The sequence below is a fragment of the Hypanus sabinus genome, chromosome 8, assembly GCF_030144855.1.
Source record: "Hypanus sabinus isolate sHypSab1 chromosome 8, sHypSab1.hap1, whole genome shotgun sequence".
Classification (NCBI taxonomy): domain Eukaryota; kingdom Metazoa; phylum Chordata; class Chondrichthyes; order Myliobatiformes; family Dasyatidae; genus Hypanus; species Hypanus sabinus.
Window position 1 is genome coordinate 51,844,873 of NC_082713.1, and position 20,560 is coordinate 51,865,432.

At 38.4% G+C, this 20,560-nt stretch overlaps 1 protein-coding gene and 1 long non-coding RNA gene across 2 annotated transcripts; one reads left to right on the forward strand and one right to left on the reverse strand.

Annotated features, from left to right (window-relative positions):
• The first annotated feature begins 691 nt into the window (after positions 1-691).
• LOC132398139 (uncharacterized) lies at positions 692-6,010 on the forward strand. Its single transcript, XR_009513558.1, has 3 exons — positions 692-906; positions 1,002-1,045; positions 5,899-6,010. It is a non-coding gene; the product is annotated as an uncharacterized LOC132398139 (long non-coding RNA).
• si:ch211-153b23.4 (uncharacterized protein LOC335392 homolog) lies at positions 4,160-20,069 on the reverse strand. Its single transcript, XM_059977167.1, has 9 exons — positions 19,920-20,069; positions 19,713-19,817; positions 14,735-16,417; positions 11,031-11,130; positions 10,162-10,310; positions 9,699-9,811; positions 8,758-8,847; positions 8,536-8,658; positions 4,160-6,773 (listed from the first exon to the last, which is right to left on the reverse strand). The coding sequence occupies exons 1-9, from the start codon at positions 19,984-19,986 to the stop codon at positions 6,618-6,620; spliced, it is 2,586 nt and encodes an 861-aa protein (XP_059833150.1). The 5' UTR covers positions 19,987-20,069; the 3' UTR covers positions 4,160-6,617.
• Positions 20,070-20,560: the final 491 nt, after the last annotated feature.

A 20,560-nucleotide genomic window follows, 5' to 3' on the forward strand; every position in this document is an offset into this window, starting at 1 on the left:
TTTGATGTGCTCGATGACAAAATCAGTCTGTTCTGCAAGCTTTGAATTCCATCACAATGGTGAAAATAGCTTAACCGTTGCAGTTAGATTTGATACAGGCTAATTAACATAACTTTTGTCTTGCAATGATTAAACAAGAGCCTAAAAGACTTTACTGTTTACTTGTTTACAACAAGAAGCTGAGCAAAGAATATTGGTTAGAAGTTTAATTTTCTGAAAAACACCTTTGACCCTTTGGAAAGGTCATGCTCTGACTTTATTAATAAGCCTTCTATGCCCTGGAAGGCAAATATCCATCACAACAGAATGGAGAAAAACAATACAAGATAATTTTGGAAGTTACATTTTACAACTACAATGTAAAATCTTAGAGGCTAGAGATACATTTCAGTTAGTCACATTAGAGACTATAAACTTCCTAAAATTAATCTTGCAAAAAAATGAAAGGTTCCTGTATTAGAAGAAAAAATAACCTTCTATCTTGAATGTTGGAGGCAAGATTTTCCCAAATCAAGTCACATAATTGGGAAAGTAAACTTATTCTTCACTTAGACATTTAAAAACCAGGCAGTATAGGGTCAATCAACTTCTTACACCTGCCCCTATGTTCAATATCTTCTACTGAAGTGCAATTTTCCACTTAAATTATTATAAAAACTTATTGATTTCTCTCTTCAATATAATCCATGAGTGGCCCTTCGCTGTATTATTGGTTAGAGAATTCTGGTGGTTTACCTTCCCTTTGGGCGAAGGCATTTCTTCTCACCTTTGCCCTGCATAGCTTAACCATTATTTAGATATTGTGTAACTTTATTCTGGACACTTGGCTAGGAAAACATCAACATCTGGCAGACTTCTTCAGATAATTTCACATAGGTTATCTTCTATTTTTCTCATCTCTGGAGGGTATGGTGCAGTTTATTTTTAATCATTCCTCATGGGACAAACCCGTTTATTTGAAGGATTTCTGTTTTAATCTGTACCCTTACTCTGGTTTACAGATCGGTTTAGGACAGCGCACAAAGAACATCCCTTGTACAGCATGGTGAGCTTCTAACAAGTTGTTTATTCAGGCTTGTTATGGTGTGCTTGAGTGAGAGCTCAAAGTTGCTCCACTAACCAAGAATGTTCCTGCTATTTATAGTATTTTCATTACAAGAGTTGCATGTGGATTTCACAATTTTATCAGTAACCCAATTTTCTTTGCTGTGTTTGATCTTTGTTGACCTCTGCAAGGGCTGCCTCGAACTACCTGACAAATGGACTTTGCTTCCACTGCCAGTCGGCTATTTCCCCCATTCCCATACAACTGTGTCTTGTCATGACTCATCTTACCTCATGACCAGTTGTTCTGCATTTAACCAAATGGAGGTTGTAATATCATTTATCTCAGCTCCAGCTAGCTATGCCTTGTAATACAAACACTTCCCCACTTTTAGTAGTGGCCTGCTTCTTCTACAGGAACTCTAAGCTGTCTTCACTGTTGACCTATTTTCCTGTTATCCCTTTCTAATTTGTATGAAATAGAAACATAGAAAACCTACAGCACAATACAGGCCCTTCAGCCCACAAAGTTGTGCTGAACATGTCCCTACCTTAGAAATTACTAGGCTTACTTATAGTCCACTATTTTTCTAAGCTCCATGTACCTATCTAAAAGCCTCTTAAAAGATCCTATCATATCTGCCTCCACCACTGTTGCCATCAGACCATTCCACACACTCACCACTCTGAGTAAAAAACTTACCCCTGACATCTCCTCTTTTCCTACTCCCCAGCACATTAAACCCGTGTCCTCTTGTGGCAACCATTTCAACCCTGGGAAAAAGCCTCTGACTATCCACACGATCAATGCCTCTCATCATCTTGTACACCTCTGTCAGGTCACCTCTCATCCTCCTTGACTCTAAGGAGAAAAGGCCGAGTTCACTCAACCTATTCTCATAAGGCATGCTCCCCAATCCAGACAACATCCTTGTAAATCTCCTCTGGACCCTTTCTATGGCTTCCACATCTTTCCTGTAGTGGGGTGACCAGGTGATATTTCACTTTAGTACAAACTTTCCCAATAATCATCGCATAAGGAGTGAATTGGGTGAACATTTCACTGTAACACATGTATCCTTCCTGCACACAATATCCCAGTTTCAGACCATTACTGCACAAAGACCTCTTTACTTCTGAGCTCAAATCTTGAAAAAGGACCAACATGGCATTTGTTCTCTTTTACTTGCTTGATGAAACTGCATATTAGTTATCAGTAATATATACATGCCCACCCTGGTCTCTCTGTACACTAACACCTTTCAAGCTCATCTCAGCATTTACATACCCATGTTCTCTACTCCTTGCTATTCGTTAATTCCAATCATACTGATTCTACGTCTTGTCTCCTGAGCTAGGACCCATCTCTCCTACAGCCTTTACCTTACTCTTAAATAAGGGTTGACCCATCTGCTTTCTCATTTTGCAGAATTATCCTGGAGTATTTTACTCACAGCGCTGATCATCTTCCAACCACCTTTCTGGAATGACTATTGGATTTCACCCTATTATTTCTATTTGTGTCTTTTGCTGCAGTTTGAATGTGTATTCAGATGGAGAGTATTTGGTTTCTTCACATGTAATTTTTCCTGCTTTGTTTTTAATTAAAGGAATGCTGTTATATTTGAATTTTATGAGAAATTTAAGTTATCATTATTGCTTTGCCCATTCCCTGTAATGTTTGAAATTTAATCCTCCTCCTCTGGGCCTATTCACAGCCCTCCCCATTAATTCATTTTCAGCCTTATCTGCAGCCTGATTTATTCAATTTGTCCGGCCAATGCCCAGCTCTACTCAAGCAAAACTCCCTCATTCCCCAGTAAGGTTGGCAAGTGCCATGTGAATTGAAAGTAATTTCTCCTACACTAATCTGTAACCCCTACTTTTAACTCTGATTTTACAGATTGTAAGTTAGAACTGTTGTGGCTTCCTTGCACTGGTATTTTTTTTCCTTCCATTTACCTTGTCATGACAAATGCTGTCATCATCCGCATATATACTGCATGAAAATGAAAACAGGACGAGGAGCTGCATTCCCTGCTTATTTCTGCTTTCTGCCACACCACCACTATATGAAAAAATGTGAAATTTGTCCACAAATTACTTTCAAGTTCCTCAGTATACACATCACCAAAGATCTCACCTGAACTGTACACACCAGTCACCCCAACCATAAAATGTTTCAGCTGTTTCCATCAGGCAAATGGTATCACAGCATGAAAGCCAGGACCAACAGGTTATGGGACAGCTTCTTTCTACAAACCATTACACTTATAAATCACGTGTCTGTACATTGCGACAGTCACTACACAAGGATTTTTACTCCCTCACATTGTAGGATGGATGTAAAATTTAAATAAATTCAATTCAACTTCAGTATAGAGATGATCCAGCAAGCCTTTTTAACCATGGTCTAGGCCAAATCATTTTTCCAAGCCTTTATCTCACCGCAGGTTCCTCAGTGATAGTTGTGACAGTTGTGAGCACAGCATTATTATGGCACCCTTTCATGTTGAAACTATGACATGAAATAATTTCTTCAAATACTGATCAAAATCACACAACTAATTGTAAGCAGCTAACCGAGTTATTTACCATGCTGAATCTTCCTATAACCATCCAACCTGCATTTTTCTTCATATAATTCTATATTAACACCTTCATTTTATGTACTGAAGGTTTAGGGATCAATTGTCACAGTCAAGAACAACACTGCAGAATTCTGCAGGGCAATCTCTTTGGCTCGGTCATTTTCAGCCATCTTGTCAAAGATTTGACCTTCATAAGAAGATCAGAAGTGGAGGGTGTTATGTGAAGTGAAGGATGTTTGAATTATCTTGCCGTTCGTCAGATAAATCACACAGGTTGTTGCAACTGCGTTGTCAGATGTAACACACCACTTCTCCTGTGGATAAAGTGGAACAACTTGAGAAGCCTGAAGAAACTATCTCACAAAATAATGGAGGACCTTAGTGATAATTGACACTAACTTACTATTCTAAGGTTTAGAGGACATTATGGCATAAAGGCTTAGCTTTGCAGCAAAATCTTAACTGAGAACAAAAGCTGCTTCAGATAAAATAGTTCAGCTAATGGTCAGAAAATATGTTACAACTCACAATTAGAAACAGATACTTTATTACAAAATGCTCATACAATATAAAGTGCAACTACTTTTTTTTCTTCAAAAGTCAATTTGATTATGTACACATATCAGTGGATTCAGAATGATAATGGATTTTTCATTCAGCTCATCTACTCCCATCTGAAATAGAAAATACATGATTCCATTGACAAATAACATATTTTGAAAACTTTACCTGTAAGTGGAAAAACAGTGACCATTACACCTAATTTTATACAATGATTCATGATGATTTAGACTCAGATCAATTGGAGGTTTCGGTTCCCAGGTGAAGTGTGCAGGTGTTCAATCCTGTTATCAGTGCTTTGCAAATCACAGAATTTTGACTTCAAACCTTTTTCCCAATTTGAAAATCACACTCATGACAATTTGAGTGATACAAGATCCTATTCCCCATACCCTCCCTCACCACAAACACATGCAGAAGCAGACAGACACACACACAATTTTGTTTGTACCATCACTGATATAATCTTCTCTGTTTGAAACAGGCCCCTTTCTATTGAAATCATTAGCCTCTATCTGGTTTTGGGTTATAATTATTCTTATGCTTTCATAGGAGGCATTGCTAGATCTGCTTCTTGGGAATGTCATAGTTTAAGTGCACCAAGTTTCAGTTCACCTTGGAGACAGCGATCAAAATATCAGGAGCAATGACTATAATCATTATAACTATATTATGATTATAAAGACCATAATAACCATATTGTAAAGACATTATGACCATAATGCACTTTGGATATGAGATGCTACCAGAGGATTGACAAGTGGCAAGTATTACTCCCCTATTCAAAAGGAGTAAGTACAGGACTGACAAGACCAACAATACAGGATAAATGGTGGGGAGGGGGGGGGGAGGCAGGAATCTTGATTTGGCCCTAAAGGGTCACTGGTACCTTGGATATGATGTTGGCTAAGTTCCAAACAGGGCCATGGTGTTCGTAATCTCAACGTGCAGGAAGGTATAGGTAAATGGAGGTATCCTCCATGGAACAAATGCTGGCTCCTTTGCTTTTTTTTTGATATAGAGCTAGACCTGGAGTTGGGGGGAGGGCAATCCCTAATTTGTAATATTTGATATGACATTAAAATTGTAACAAATAGATAGTGATAAATTGCGGCAAGATGCAAACTGGCTAGAAGAATGGGTAGACACAGGAGAGGAAAGTGAGGTGATGCATTTTGGTAGGAATAATAAAGACTGACCATATTTAAAGAAGTATACTGCTTCTGAAGGAGTGTGGGAACAGGGAACCTGGGACTACTGGTGCACAAATCATTGAAAGTGACAGGTAGACTGATAAATAGTTAATAAGGCATCAGCAATTCTGGGCTTTATGAATGAAGTCAAGAGTATAAAAAAGTTTATGCTAAACCTTGATTGGAATAACCTGAACTGGAATATTCTGTTCAATTCTCATCAAGTCACTATAGGAAAGATGTAAAGGGATTACATAAGGTCCAAAAAAGATTTAAGGGGTAACGGCTTTTGTGATGAGAGACTTCAGTTAGGAGGAGAGATGTGAAAGGTCAGGATAGTTTTCTTTTAAGTGAAGGTTGAGAGAATCCTGCTGGAAGTACACGAAATGATAGAAGGCCAGCACAGAATGGAAGCTACTCTTAATGATGAAGGAATCAAAGATTGGAGGGTGCAGATATAAAATGAATGGGAAGAGAATTAATAACATCAGGATTTTTCTTTTAAACAGTTAAAATCTGAAATGCACCGCTGTGGATGTGGTGGAGGCAAGTTCCACTGTGGTCTCAAAAAGAACTGGCGAGGGAAAGTTTGCAAATCGACAGAGAAGTGGCTGGCTGGTGAAGCAGCAGCATGACCAGAATGGGTTAAATGGCCTCCTCCTTTGCTGTAACCTTTCTGTGATTCTATCCATTTCCTTCCTCTCAATTTACCAAGGTTCATTTACAAACCATTTGGTTTATGGTAGTTTGTTCAAATGTAGCTTTGATCATTTTCTCTTCTTTGTGAAGGCTGCACAATGTCCTTACAAAATAACCAATTGATCCCTTTAAGGTTGGTTAAATCTGTTCTTGCTGCAAATTTGCCAACGTAGTTATGATTATCCTTGAATTACCACAGCAAAATATTGGAGAAATGTGCAGATCATGGAAATTTGACATAATTCAGAAGATGCTTGGGACTATCTACAGGGCTGTCCATTCCCTGACATATCATGAGCAAAGCACACAAAATGTTGAGGGAACTGATGAAGGGTCTTAGCCCAAACCATCAACCCTTCCAGAGATGCTGCCTGGCTTGCCGAACTCCTCCAGCATTTTGTGTGTGTTGTTCAAGATTTCCAGCATCTGCAGAATCTCTTGTGTCTCTGAGGCATCATATCCCGTGCTTGTAGTTGTTTTACAAAAGTATACTGATTAGTTTGCAGGTTATTTCAGTGATACTTGTACATTACAATCTCCCAGCTTCTTCTGTCTCATTTGTAAAGGCTACGTTGTCATAGGTATTTGGGTCCTGTGGCTGTTGAACTGAAAAATCCTCAATGAATCCATTATTAGAGCGGCCTTTTAGATGTTTCTTCTGCACTTCTTCAAACAGCTGCAGGATCTTCAGTCACAAAATAAATACGTCATTAGCATGCAAATAATAAACAGTACTTAGAGTGAATTTTATACTTTTTAAATTACTCTTAAAATAATTTTATGTGTGAATATGATACAATACATACCAGGTGCTTGTGTTTTTTCTTTTAGGTATTCACCATCAATATATTTATTAAATGCAAATATATACTTACAAAATGATTTCAAAGGAGGAGATTTCAGTAGAAGAGTTTGCCACATAGATGTGTATTTACAGTAGTTAAGTAACTTAAGATAAATTGCTCAGTCACCAAATTTTTTAATGGGGAGTTGTGGGCAATTGAGTCTACAGCTATCCTTAGTCTATTTTGAAAAAATAAAAATGATATAACCAAGTTTCTCAATTTCTTTTACTATTCAGTGTAGATGTGGGTATGATTGGCTGATTCTGCAAAGTTCCCTCTGATTGTGAATGGCTTGTGTAGTCCAGTATTGGTTGGACTTTCAGTGGCCATTGGACTACACTGCAACAACAGAAAGTAACTTCAGAAGAAGGAATTGAACACTGAAAATAATTAGAGCAACACACACACAAAAATGCTGGAGAAACTCAGCAGGTCAGGCAGCATCAATGAAGGGGAATAATCAACATTTCAGGGCAAGGCTCTTCATCAAGACCCTTCATTATTATAATGATAATAATTGTACTTTCAAGAACACACAGACTGTGAAAGAATCGTAAATGTTTAGAATGATTATTATTTAGTTTTGAGGAGGGAATAAGTAGCTTTGCTCTTTAAGTCACTCTTTAATGAAGGTACCTCCTCAATTGGATGAGATCTTCCACAACGACAATTGCTTTCAATTAAAAGAAATACCATGGCCATGAAATGTACAGTGCATTAAATAAAATGGACAGAACAAGCAATTACTCCCAAATCTTTATTCATTCAAAGAATGCGGATATCACTGAGAATGTCTGCATTTACTATTCATCCTTGATTTCCTCTTAAGTTAGGAGTCAACCATATTGATGGGCCTGGAGTAACATTTCAACTAAGTCTTGTAAGGATGAGATATATCTTGACGGACATTCAGGAACCTTTATTTTGTAATAATCTGGTTGTTTCAAGGCTATTGTTACATGGAGTTTGAAAGATTATACAGATAGGATTAAAGTAAAAGACAAAACCTAAGCAACACAAATACCCATAAATAGTAATAAAGAATGAAGTAGATTCTAAGTAGATACTTAGTTAAATAATGGCCAACTGAAGAAAACCAGTAATAAAGAAAGTATTATGTTAACACATAAGAGACATCAGCAGGTTGAAAGTTAACAGAAGCTGAGATAGTACTTGGGCATGTTGTGGGAAAACCATGGTTTATGGGCTGTGCTCAGACAAGGCACACTAAAACAAAGGAAACCAGTCTAAAGTAGAAAGACGGACAACTGAAAAGTAGAAAATTGATCCGAATATTGATGAAGTGAGCTAGTTGGAGCTACTGGAGGAAACTCCAAATGCAAAAAGACATATCTGGGTAGTGAGCTTTTTGGAACACTAAATGGAACCAGTGAATCTGAAAAATTATTTCAAATTATGAGCTGCAAAGGTGAAAAAAGTAGACCAGCACATTAGCTTGCCTTTCACTGTGAAAGCCTGGAATTTATTAATTCAAATTACTTTCATAATTTTTGCTTCTGTTATGAAATCATCCCCAATTGGGAAACTTGAAAATAATTTTAGAAAAGCAAATATCACAGCAATATATCAAGCTAGTCTTACCTTGGATTTGGGCACAATGCCAATTCTAAAGAAACCAAGTGTACCCTTCTCTAAATTGGTACAGTCCACAACAGTAGAGGCAATATTCTCAGGTGAAGGCCCATCACACAATACACCATCAACCTGTACCAGGAACAACAAAATTTTAAAAATAATGACTTGCGGTATTACATTTACAAATTATATTTAAAAGTCAAAGAATAAGTTGTCGTAAAACATTACCTTCTTGCCAAGTTTGGCATAGACCTGATTGTGGTCAGTGGTATCAGCTTCTCCTGTTGGATTTGCTGATGTCACTGCTACAGGACCCACCTGCACATGCAGAGAAAAATGAGTTATTAGGTAGACAAAGGCATTCCTTCGCTGGTTAAATTTCTGCTGAGGAGGAAGTAAGAGTTCCATGATGAATCTTAGCAATCTAGCCAGTAGCAAATGTTTTTGCTTGTGATTGTTACACATCGACTTCTTGAAGGTCTTGAAGTTAGAGAGGGCTTTCTCAAGATGAAACTCATGCTTTTCCAAGAATTTGTTTTTTTGAAATTGCCACCTTTTCTAAATCACTTCCAGTGGCATATTGGCATGCTGATATTTTCCTCACTTTATGCTCATTTGGATATAGATGAGTTTAACCAAGCTTGCATTCTGCTCAAAATCTTAAAACCTCCACCAAGAACATTAAAGTCAAAATTGAGTCTCTGCACTTCCCTATTTCAGCATACCGTTTAACCAAGCACATACACACACAGAAACACGCGCACACGCGCCCTTACCCCTCTTCTCACAATTTAAAAATCACGTATTTCACCAAGGTGTGTCTTGTATTTCCTTTTATACATATTTCAGACCAGGAAAGATCCAGAGGGATAGTAAGTTTACCTAGCATTTCACCACTTCTACATGCAGCTAAACAGCATTATAATAATGGTAGTTATGAAACACTTGCAATTTAGCCACATGAGATTAAGCAAAAATACAAATGGAACAAACAGCTAGATCTTATAAGCCTTTAACTCAATTTCTCTCCCGAGAGAAATGTTATTTCAGATATACTATGACAGCTTCCACTGAATCTGGAAGTAAACAAGGGCAACTAAATATCAAGGAAATATACCAGAACATGCAAAACATGCACATTAATGTCAAAGCTCCACAGAATATCTCACCTGATCAATGAGATGTGTTGTAACAGTACAATCTGGAATCCTAATGGCAATGCTCTGAGGAGTCCCGATGTATTTATCCGCATGTTTCAATCCAAATGGTTTCAACCATTCACCTTCCAATGAAAATAACACTTATTCATTATTACTCAATATTCATTTATCTTAGATTTGAGAAATGAATTGCATGTTAATACACCAGGTAGTTCTATGGATTCATGGAATGTCTCTGTTCTGATTTTGGAAAACAGATGAGATATTCCACCAAGAGATAGAAAGCACTCAGTGATTTCTTTTCCCCAAATGCATTTTTATACCACCAAGAAAAAGAGACCCAAGAACAGATTGTCAGTCTGTCATTTGAACTGGAAAATGAAACAATATAACTGAAGAGGAGAAAAAAAATGCATTTTTGAGTGAAAGGACAGGGGGAAGAAGAATATGGAAAATATTAAAGACATATTACCCCTAGGGATGACAAGACTGATAGATGACGGCCAAACTGTCTGCATGAAATCCCACAAGAGAGGGTTTAACAGGTGTTTAACAGGTTCCAATTGCGATAAGCTGGAGATCCACAGAGACATGGGTCTTTCTTTGGCCTGTTTCTTGGTGCTGTGCAAACGAGTAAAAAGCAGAGGCTTCTTACATGAAGAAATTATAAAACATTAAAATACATGTTATTTGTATGAGTACATGAATCACTACTAATATTAGTTTTTCAATAAAAATAGTGCAGTAAATGGATATGGTACCATCATAAGTATTTGTTCATTATTTTTACACACAATAGACATTGTTACATTATATATATGATATATATATGTTGAAGGTTCTAAATACGATCCACTCAACTTTGAACAGTTAATATTTAAATTTTGAGATACATTAGAGTAAATAATGATCTAATAAAAATAAAATCAGGTTGACTGCTTCATAATAAGGTGACAGACAAATTAGTTATATTAAAATTAAAACTACAGAAACAGAAAATGCTGGAAGCACTCAGAAATCAGGCATCATCTGTGGAAAGAGGAACAGGGTTAATGTTTCTGGTTTATGACCTTTCTTTAGTCTGTAGGCCTGTTGAATACTTGCAGTATTTTCTGGAAGTAGATGTATTTTTGCTGTAGTTCTGCTTTCATGTTTGTAAATTGGAGCATTTAGCAAATCCATCACCAAACAATTCCCACTATGCAACTGTTAATTTTTGTATTCAAGTACAATAAAAGTGCCTTGATGGAGTGTTAGTGAGATTAACCCCCTCTCCCCATAGAACTGAAGACTGTGGTATTCCCCCCAAGTAAATAATACACAGTGTAAAACAATTCCTACTTGTAAGCTTTCTCAACAGCATCAGGACGATTGCAGGCTGCCACCAACACATACACAGTGTCTGTTGGAATACCACATATTCCTCCATCCTTCATAATTTCTGCAGAAAAGAAGTCATAAAACAAACGGAAAACTCCAAGCACCATATATTTTCCCCCAAAATAATTTCACTATTATGATGCAGTAAGTAGAAACAGAAGACAATGAGGACATCGGAGGGAAGGATACAAAGGAACTGCCTAGTAAACACTCCTCTAGTTGAATCTACTAAGTGGCACAAGTTAAACAAAGAATTTAGGAGAAAATGGGAATCAGTCAAAATAATGATAAGAAAGATCAGGAATTTCACTACCGAAGCATCTGTAAATGACTGTACTGAATCAGATATTCCAGATCCACCTACTTATCTGTTAATCACAGCTTTTCATATTCTTTCTTTTCAAGTAGTCATTCAATTACATTTAAACATAATGGCCACAGTAGGGTACAAGCATTCATTTTGAGCCTTTGCAGCAAAGAAAATTCCAACTTCTTTCTGTGCTTCTGATGACAATTTTAAGTTAAATGCATCCTTGGTTACAGTGCTTTGAAAATGCATTCAGCCCACACAACCATGTTCACATTTTACTGTCTCATTTTCCAAATTTAAAATACATTGAAGTAGGATTTTTGAGCTGAACTACAAAACACTACGTGTCATGTAAATTCAAAAGAAAAATTCCAAACCCTGTCAACAATTTACTAAAATTTAAAGACCAAAATAGGGAGGGCTGTAAAAGTATTCATCGCCTTTGTAATTACTGTGCTAACTTTCCTCAGATGGAATATACAGTGGCACCTTACCAATTCACCCAATTTGTTGATGTAGAAAATTGGAGGATTGCCTGTTTCCAATGAATTCATAAGAATGCTGTAAATATCCACTCACTCTGTAATGTCTGGATTTTCAACAGACCAAACCAAAATTAAGACAAAAGAACATTCAAGACAAGCCAGGGAAATGATAATAAAAAAGCACTAATCTGGGGGAGGACACAAGACCGTCTCAAAAACATCACTGAAAATACCTCAGACTTCAGTGCAGTCCATTGTGGAAAAGTGGAAAAATTATGAAACCACAGCTACACTAACTACGTCAGCCACCCCTCTAAACTTCGTCACCAGAGAATGATGTCTTTTGTAAGAGATGCCAACAGCCATTCTGAATGAGATGCAGAAGTCAGTGGCTGCAACAGGAGATGAAGTTCATGGTTCTCTTTGACAAAAAGGATATTTATGGAAGAGTGGCAAGGAAGAAGCGCTGGCTTAAAAAAAGCATATCCTTGCCTGTAATGTCTTCGCAAAGCAATATTTATAAAATACTGTAAAGATGGGGAAGAAGGTTTTGTGGTCAGATGAGACTGAAGTGGAACATTGCAGCATAAATCTAATACTGCACATCATCCGGATAACACCATTCTTCTGTAAAGTATAGTGGAGATAGCATAATGCTATGGTAATTCATCAGTCCTGACGAAGGGTCTCGGCCCGAAACGTCGACAGTGCTTCTCCAATAGATGCTGCCTGGCCTGCTGTGTTCCACCAGCATTTTGTGTGTGTTGTAATGCTAATGGTGATGCTTTTCAGCAGTAGAGACTGGAAATCTGGTCAGGATTGATGGGAAGATGAATGCTGCTAAATACAGAGAGATCCTGGATAAAAACCTGCTAGATTCAGCCAGAAAGCCTGAACTGGGGAGGAAGTTTGTCTTTCAGCAGTACACAACCCAAAACACACTGTCAGAGCAACCATGGAGAGGCTTCAAATGAAGAAAACTGATGCCCAGTCAGAGACCTGATCTTAACCCGATCGAACGCCTCTGGCAAGACCTCAATAATGTGGTTCACCGCAGCTGCCCCAACTAACCTGGGCACAGCTCGAGCAATTTTGCAAGGAGGAATGGGAAAATCTTGCTCCATCACGTTATGTAAAGCTAATAGAGATTTATCCAAAAAGACTGCTGTTTGTAATAGCCACGAGGGTTGTTCAACTGAGTACTGAAAAAAAGGGGGATGAATACTTTTGAACTGCTGAAATTTCAGATTTTGAATTTTTAGTTTATCATGCTTTACAAATTTCCCTGTGTTTGGGGCTTTAATGTGGAAAAGGAGTATGTAATTCACAAATAAAAATTCTCAGTTAAATTGATCAAAAATTCCTGGCTGTAATACTCATTTATGTGAACAAATGGTTGGGGGCTGAATACTTTTACAAGGCACTGTATGAATTTTTCACAACCTTTTGCACTGTACACTCTTAATTTTGAAAATCATTTTTGCCTATTTAATGCTATCTAATCAATTTCTTTTGCAGTAAAAAATGTCCCTGAATTTCAAGCATTTGCGAACATAATTCTAGTTAAACTGTTCAGTATGTTCCCATTGTTTTTAATGTTCTTTCTGTAACAGATATACTGGATATATTACTTCAATGGTGGCTTAACATTTCTCTTCTAAATACAACATCAGTTCCTGGATAATACAGTTGTATTAAAAGCCTAGCCCTTTAATCACTACTGTATAGACTTTGTACCCTCACCACTACTGTTACAAATCTTTTCTTCAATCTGCCCTTTGGGGCATTTTCCTGTCACTTCTCGGTTTCAAAATTTTCCATTTCGCTTTCAGTATGCATTCAAACGCCTACCACCCATCTTGACACATAACTTGTCTGAATTTCTTCCTACTAATTTTTTGCATAGTTATTTTGTATCATTGGCAAACATAAATTTGATGCGCTAAACTTTCAGCTAAGTCATTAAAAATGTTGTTTAGGCCCGTGGAATAAAATAAATCAGGACACATTATTCGAATTCACAATAAACATCAATTACATCATTGATCTCCCCAATAATTTTATGCTATTGCATCATTTCATGGTCATCACAAATGCATTTCCAAATAAATAAATAATAAAGTAGTTTAAAATATAAAAGCCCAGTAATTATATTTATGTTATTATTGTTTGCATGATAAACCTATAACATACCAATATACAAATTAGAAACAAGAACAGACCATACAGTTGAACTGATCTGAGTCTAACATCTACAGTACCTCTTAACCTTATAACATACACTCGGGGGCCACTTTATTAGGCCATGTGGTTTTCTGCTGCTGCAACCCATCCACTTCAAGGCATGGCGTGTAGTGCATTCAGAGCTGCTCTCTGTGGACCACTGTTGTAACGCGAGGTTATCTGAGTTACTGTCACTTTCCTGTCAGCTTGAACCAGTCTGACCATTCTCCTCTGACCTCTCTCATTAACAAGGTGTTTTCCTGCCACAGGACTGACGCTCATTGGATGATTTTAGTTTTTCACACCATTCACTGTAAACTGCAGACACCGTTGTGTGTGAAAACCCAGGAGACTGGCAGTTTCTGGGATATTCAAACCTACCCTGTCTGCAGCAACAATCATTCTTCGGCCAAAACCACTTAGATCATATTTCTTCCCCATTCTGATGTTTGCTCTGAACAACAAGTTAACCTCTTGACCATGTCTGCATGCTTTTATGCATCGAGTTGTTGCCACATGTTTAGCGGATCAGATATTTGTACTGACAAGCTGAAGGACAGGTGTACCTAATAAAGTGGCCACTGAGGGTATGAGCAAAGATATGAGTAAAACAATGTTGAATTCAGCATCATCTTGCTGAAACTTACCTGCAATTTTTCTGACTGAGGTAGTTTTTCTTGAAGGCAAATGAGGGCATACGGATTTGCTCTGCCCAAATCCACACAGGCTTGCCCAAGCCCGTCCCAAGGGTAACTGGGGGCTCTTGAAGCTTTGGTTAAAGAGGGTGGCCAGAAAACAGTAAAAACTAACTAAACCAAAAATGATGGTGACTCCAATATCATATCCAAAAGGAATTGCATTAACAGCATCCAAAAGGAAGCTGATTAGGATTAACTGAAAGCTGAGTGAGAAGGCAAACCAGGCTGCATTAAGAAAGCAAGTCCCTATCACCACAAAGCCATTAAAGAGCATGAAGCAAATAATCCCTATAGCAACGCTAAACCCTCTCGTGGAACCATACAGGCCAGCATATCGAGTCAAACCCCAGATTATCCATATTAAACCATACAGGATAAAAGCAGAGCTTTCTAGGGTTTTACCCCGCGAAAAAGAGATTGAGCCACATAGAATCTGCAGGACTCCCCCAGGAATAACTATCCAAGGCAGGACAATCGTGGTTAAAGGTGCGGAAGGATCGACTGATACAGAAATAGCAAAAGAAGCCACAACATTGCAGGCAAGGGCTAGGATCTCAGCATCTGAATATCTGGAGTACCCCAAGTATGGGCTATGGGAGTCTTTGTCTGCCTTCAGTGATAAAACATTTATCCTACTGAATAAAGCCTTCACAACTCCTTCTCCAGTGGGAATAGGAAAGTTGCTCATGGCATTGAAAAGGTAAAGGAAGGTTAAGCAAGCAGATGCTACAAATATAGCCACACTGACCCCTTGTGCTCCACCACTGAAAAATCCACTGGGCCGGGCTGCCACGGCTATGCAAAAGGCAACGTAGAACAACAAATACATTCCATCAATGAGGCTTTTACTAGTCATAAATAGAGCCAGAATGAAAAATAGCACAGCAAGAACAATAGGGACTGGAACTGAGAAGAAGGGTTGATTATTTTGCCAGAGACTATAAAGCAAAGCATAGCCCTCTGCAAACTTTAAAATGGAGGTAAAGCCAAAGAATGTGGCATTCAGGGTGTCAAAAGCTCTGAATGACAAAATACTAACAATAATTTGATAGACTCCTGCTGTCCACAGCCAGGGAACCTGACCAATAAACAGAGTGGAGGTTACACCCAAAACACGGCATCCTAACACACTGGCAGACAGCATATTAGCAATGTACCCCAGAACTATTGTGTCATTTTTAAAGAGGCTCGTAGATAAAGGTTGCAGACGGGAATTATTCTTGGACAGGCCAGTCCCTGGGAGAGTTATTTTTCCATCACTTAAGTAGTAAGAAGTACGCCCCAATCCAAAATAAATTCCTACAAAGGACACTATCAAATAATTTGAAGCCACTGCAGAATAACCAAAAGACTGATTATATAGTGCAGCTATCTCATGGGCAGTAGCAAGAGAAATAGCAAAAGCAATCACAGCTGGGATCAATTCCTTTTGGATTAGCCCCACCACCCCAATGATGAAGAGCACCAAGACAAAAGCTGCATAGCCAGGGACCAGAGCATTTCTGATTTCATTAGCCTGAACTACCTTCTCTCCAACTAAGATGTGGATCAGGCCAGATCCACACCATAATGCTGACACCGTCAGGCACAGGTTCACAAATAGTGTAGCTTGACTTGACCACTTCCTTATAGCTGCAGAAAAACATACAGAAATAGATAATACAATAGATCACAAACTGTTAGCTTTACACATGTTCACAAAAACCAACCATTCTTTCCAGATAGTCTATACTGTAATTATTTTTCTGCTTCTACTAAGTATCCTTCCGCTTAAATCATTCCAGGCAGCATTACTGATGAGTGAAACAAATTTCACCTTTTGTAGATAATTCTACAACAGAATATGAAACTTAATTTTAGATTGTCAATATTCACACTGTTTTGCTTTCCTCCTATTCCATTTCATCTGATCCTATGAGCAACTATTTCTTTTCCTTTCACCCAGCTTCCACTTGAATATATTTGAGTCATTTACTTCTAAAGCTCCCTGTGATATGGGATTTCTCAGTGTTAACTTTTGGCAAACAAGTTTTTTCCTGAATAGTCTTTTAAGCTTTATTTCCTCTATCTCATGAATAGCCTGTTTCCTATTTTATAATCTGCATGCAGATAAACATATGCACATCTTTTCATGAGTTTGCATTCTCCTTTGTTCTATTCCTTTCATAATTCATAAAATATCTCTTTTGTCTTTTCAAATTGGACATTTCATGCTTCTCTTTCTGAAACATATTGCTTTTAATTTCTATGGTGACTTTAAGGAACATGTACTGTTTTTATATTGTACCAAATATTTAATCTTATTCTTATCCCTTTGAAGTTCACCACATTTAAACTTGAAACATCTAATACTAATTCTATCATAAATTATCACAATTTGTAAGACGTTTCCCTATGTTCCATTAAAGCGTTCAGGTTCATTATCATCACAAAATCTCATTTTATATTTACTTAACTTTTACTTAAATGATTCTTGGGATACTTTTTTTTGGATTGTTAGGGTTTTATTTCCAGCCATTAACTGGCATTATATCTCACTCAAGAATATAAGGATAAACTTCACCAAAAAGGCTACAGAGATAACTGATAGATAAAGCAAGCTTATTTTATCATTTAGAATTGCACAATATATATCCTCAACCTATGCTTGACATTAGAAATTAATGTACGTAAATGACAAAAAAGTTAACTGCCTTAAATGTACATTTTGTTTCAGAATAATGTAAATACATTGTTGAACATAAGCATTTATAACAGAAAATCTTCTTGTGAAAGTGATCAGCTACTTTCTTGAAGCCCTGCAGATACAGCTGGTATGTTGGTTTTAGTACAACTCAGTTACTTCATTAACAGAGTTGTATTAGTGGGAGATTTTAATTTCCCTAGTATTGACTAGACCACCCAGAATATTAAGGGGCTGGACAGGTTGGAATTTGAGAATTGTATCCAGGAAAGTTTCCCCAGTTAATATGTTATGTATAGAAACCTACTCAGGAGGGTGAAATGCTGGTCCTTTATGACAAGTAGCAGAGATGTTATGCAGGTAGCTTTTTGGATCCAGTGACCATAATATGACTAGTTTTAAAATAGTTACGGAAATGGACAGGGCTGGTCCACAGGTTGGGGTCCTAAACTGTAGCAGGGCTAATTTTGAGAGAATTAAGCAGGATCTAGCAGAGGCCAATTGGTAGAGCCTAAATGAAGTGAAAAGAATGAATGAGAGTAGCTGAGGCTTTTGGGAATAAGATATCAAGAGTCCAGGGGTAGCATATTCCTGTCAGGGTGAAGGGCGAACTGAACAAGTTTAGGGAATGCTGACTGATGAGAAATATTGAGGCTCTGGTCAAAAAAAAAAGGAAGCATATATTGGATTTAGTAAATTAGGGATGGGTGAATCCCTGGATGAGTATAAAGAAGAGGGAAATAGGGGGGGGGGGCAGAGAGAGGGTTTAAGATTGATCTGGCACATACTGTACAATTAACCAAGATGGCAAGAAGCTTTATATTTACATTAAGAGTAAAAGGGAGGACAGGAAATACCCCTTAGAGATCAGCAGAACTGCCTGTGACTTGAGCCGCGGGAGAAGGATAGGATCTTTAGTGAATATTTCTCCTTGGTGCTTACAAGAAAGAAGATCACGATTGTTCAAAGGATAGGGGAAACAAGCGGAAATGTTTTGAAGAGCACTCATATTACCAGAGAGGATATACTTGGCGGATAAATTCCCAGAGTGCCTAACAGAGTGCATGTTCAAACTTTGTGGGAAGCTCGAAAAGAGACTGAAAAGGCCTTGTGGAGAAAATTGTTTCATCATTAGCCATTCGTGAAGTTCGGTAAGACTGATAGATGGCGAATGTTGCGAGCAAGAGAAAACGTAGGCTCTGAACCTGATCTTTGTAAATCAGACGATCATACCGGGACACCAAATTAAACCTCGAGATTCATGAGGATGTAAACAACATGGCTCTTTTAAATAATCTGTGACTTCTTGCTTTAAAGTATGGCGTAGGTTTTGAGTGAGAAATTGTTCTTTACAATCCCGCGCTGACCGCTTAATTAAATCTAACAACGCAACTGCTTCCTACCACGAGGTGGCGCTCTTCAGGCGTTTTGTGTGTGTGTGTGTGTGTGTGTCTGTTTGTGTGTGTGTGTGTGTCTGTTTTTGTGTGTGTCTGTTTTTGTGTGTGTCTGTTTTTGTGTGTGTGTGTGTGTGTGTCTGTTTTTGTGTGTGTGTGTGTGTGTGTGTCTGTTTTTGTGTGTGTGTGTGTGTGTTTGTGTGTGAGTGTGTTTGTGTGTGTGTTTGTGTGTGAGTGTGTCTGTCTGTGTGTGTGTCTGTGTGTGTCTGTCTGTGTGTGTGTGTCTGTTTGTGTGTGTGTGTGTGTGTTCGTGTGTGTGTGTGTGTGTGTCCGTGTGTGTGTCTGTTTTTGTGTGTGTGTCCGTGTGTGTGTATCTGTTTTTGTGTGTGTGTGTGTGTGTGTGTGTGTCCGCTTTTGTGCGTGTCCGTGTGTGTGTCTGTTTTTGTGCGTGTCCGTGTGTGTGTCTGTTTTTGTGCGTGTCCGTGTGTGTGTCTGTTTTTGTGCGTGTCCGTGTGTGTGTCTGTTTTTGTGCGTGTCCGTGTGTGTGTCTGTTTTTGTGCGTGTCCGTGTGTGTGTCTGTTTTTGTGCGTGTCCGTGTGTGTGTCTGTTTTTGTGCGTGTCCGTGTGTGTGTCTGTGTGTGTAAGTAAGTAAAACTGGATTGATATTGGCTAGACGATGCAGCAATGGTCGAAATTATCCCAAATAACAAACATAATCGATCTCCATTGCTCTTGCTCACGGAAGCTAAATAGGAAACGCGAGTTTGCATTGTAAATTTAGCACACTGGAACGGGGGTACCTCCAACGGTGTCTGATTCCCTTCAGTACTGGGAGCACACGGTTACCTACCAGTATAGCACAGGACAGCCGCTACGATAAGCAGTAAGATGCCCAGAGCCGTACTGGGGATCGGCAGCAGCGTGGAGTAGTAGTTCACAACCAGTAATAGCGCACCTAACACACGGACAAACAGGAGTCATTGTTTTATAAAGAATGCAAGAAATTTGGGAGAAAATCATTGAATCAGATAACTAAAACGGACTGCTTGGCGCTTACCTGCACATATACCTAGAATCCCCACGGAATAATGCAGAGGCTCGGCACTATCGTATTCCTGTTCCATGTCGATCAATATATTGGAAACTCTTGAACTGAACTTCGTGAAGTTAAAATTGCCTTTAAATATTTTTAGGCTGGTCTGTGTGCGCTAATTTCTCGAATTCCAGATTAACTCGCTCACTGCCCTCTTATATTAACTTCCCGCGGCAAGCCAGCGTAGACATTGGATATGCAAATTCGCCGGAAGACTTCAGGTTAGCTGTCATTCTAGCGATGCAAAGCACCTGGGGATGATGTCACTTGATAATAGGTTGAACGATCCTACTGTAGTTACCCGGTGGTTGTAAAATCACCGAGAAAGGTGGGACCGCAACGATTAACTTGTTCGGTGACTCCGACACACCGGAAGAAGAGCGATTGATTAATGAAAGAATACAAACCGTGGAAATGAAAGTGTGAGCATTCCCAGTACCTGCCAATCTTTATTTAGATACTTATCAAAAAAATAAACGTGTTCTCCAGCATTTGGGGTTATTGAAAATCTGAAATAACCTGTAATTCGCACGCGGGATATAACTTTTCTCATTAAAGCCGCTTTGGCTGGTAGAATCGCAATAAACGCAAACGGCAACATTACT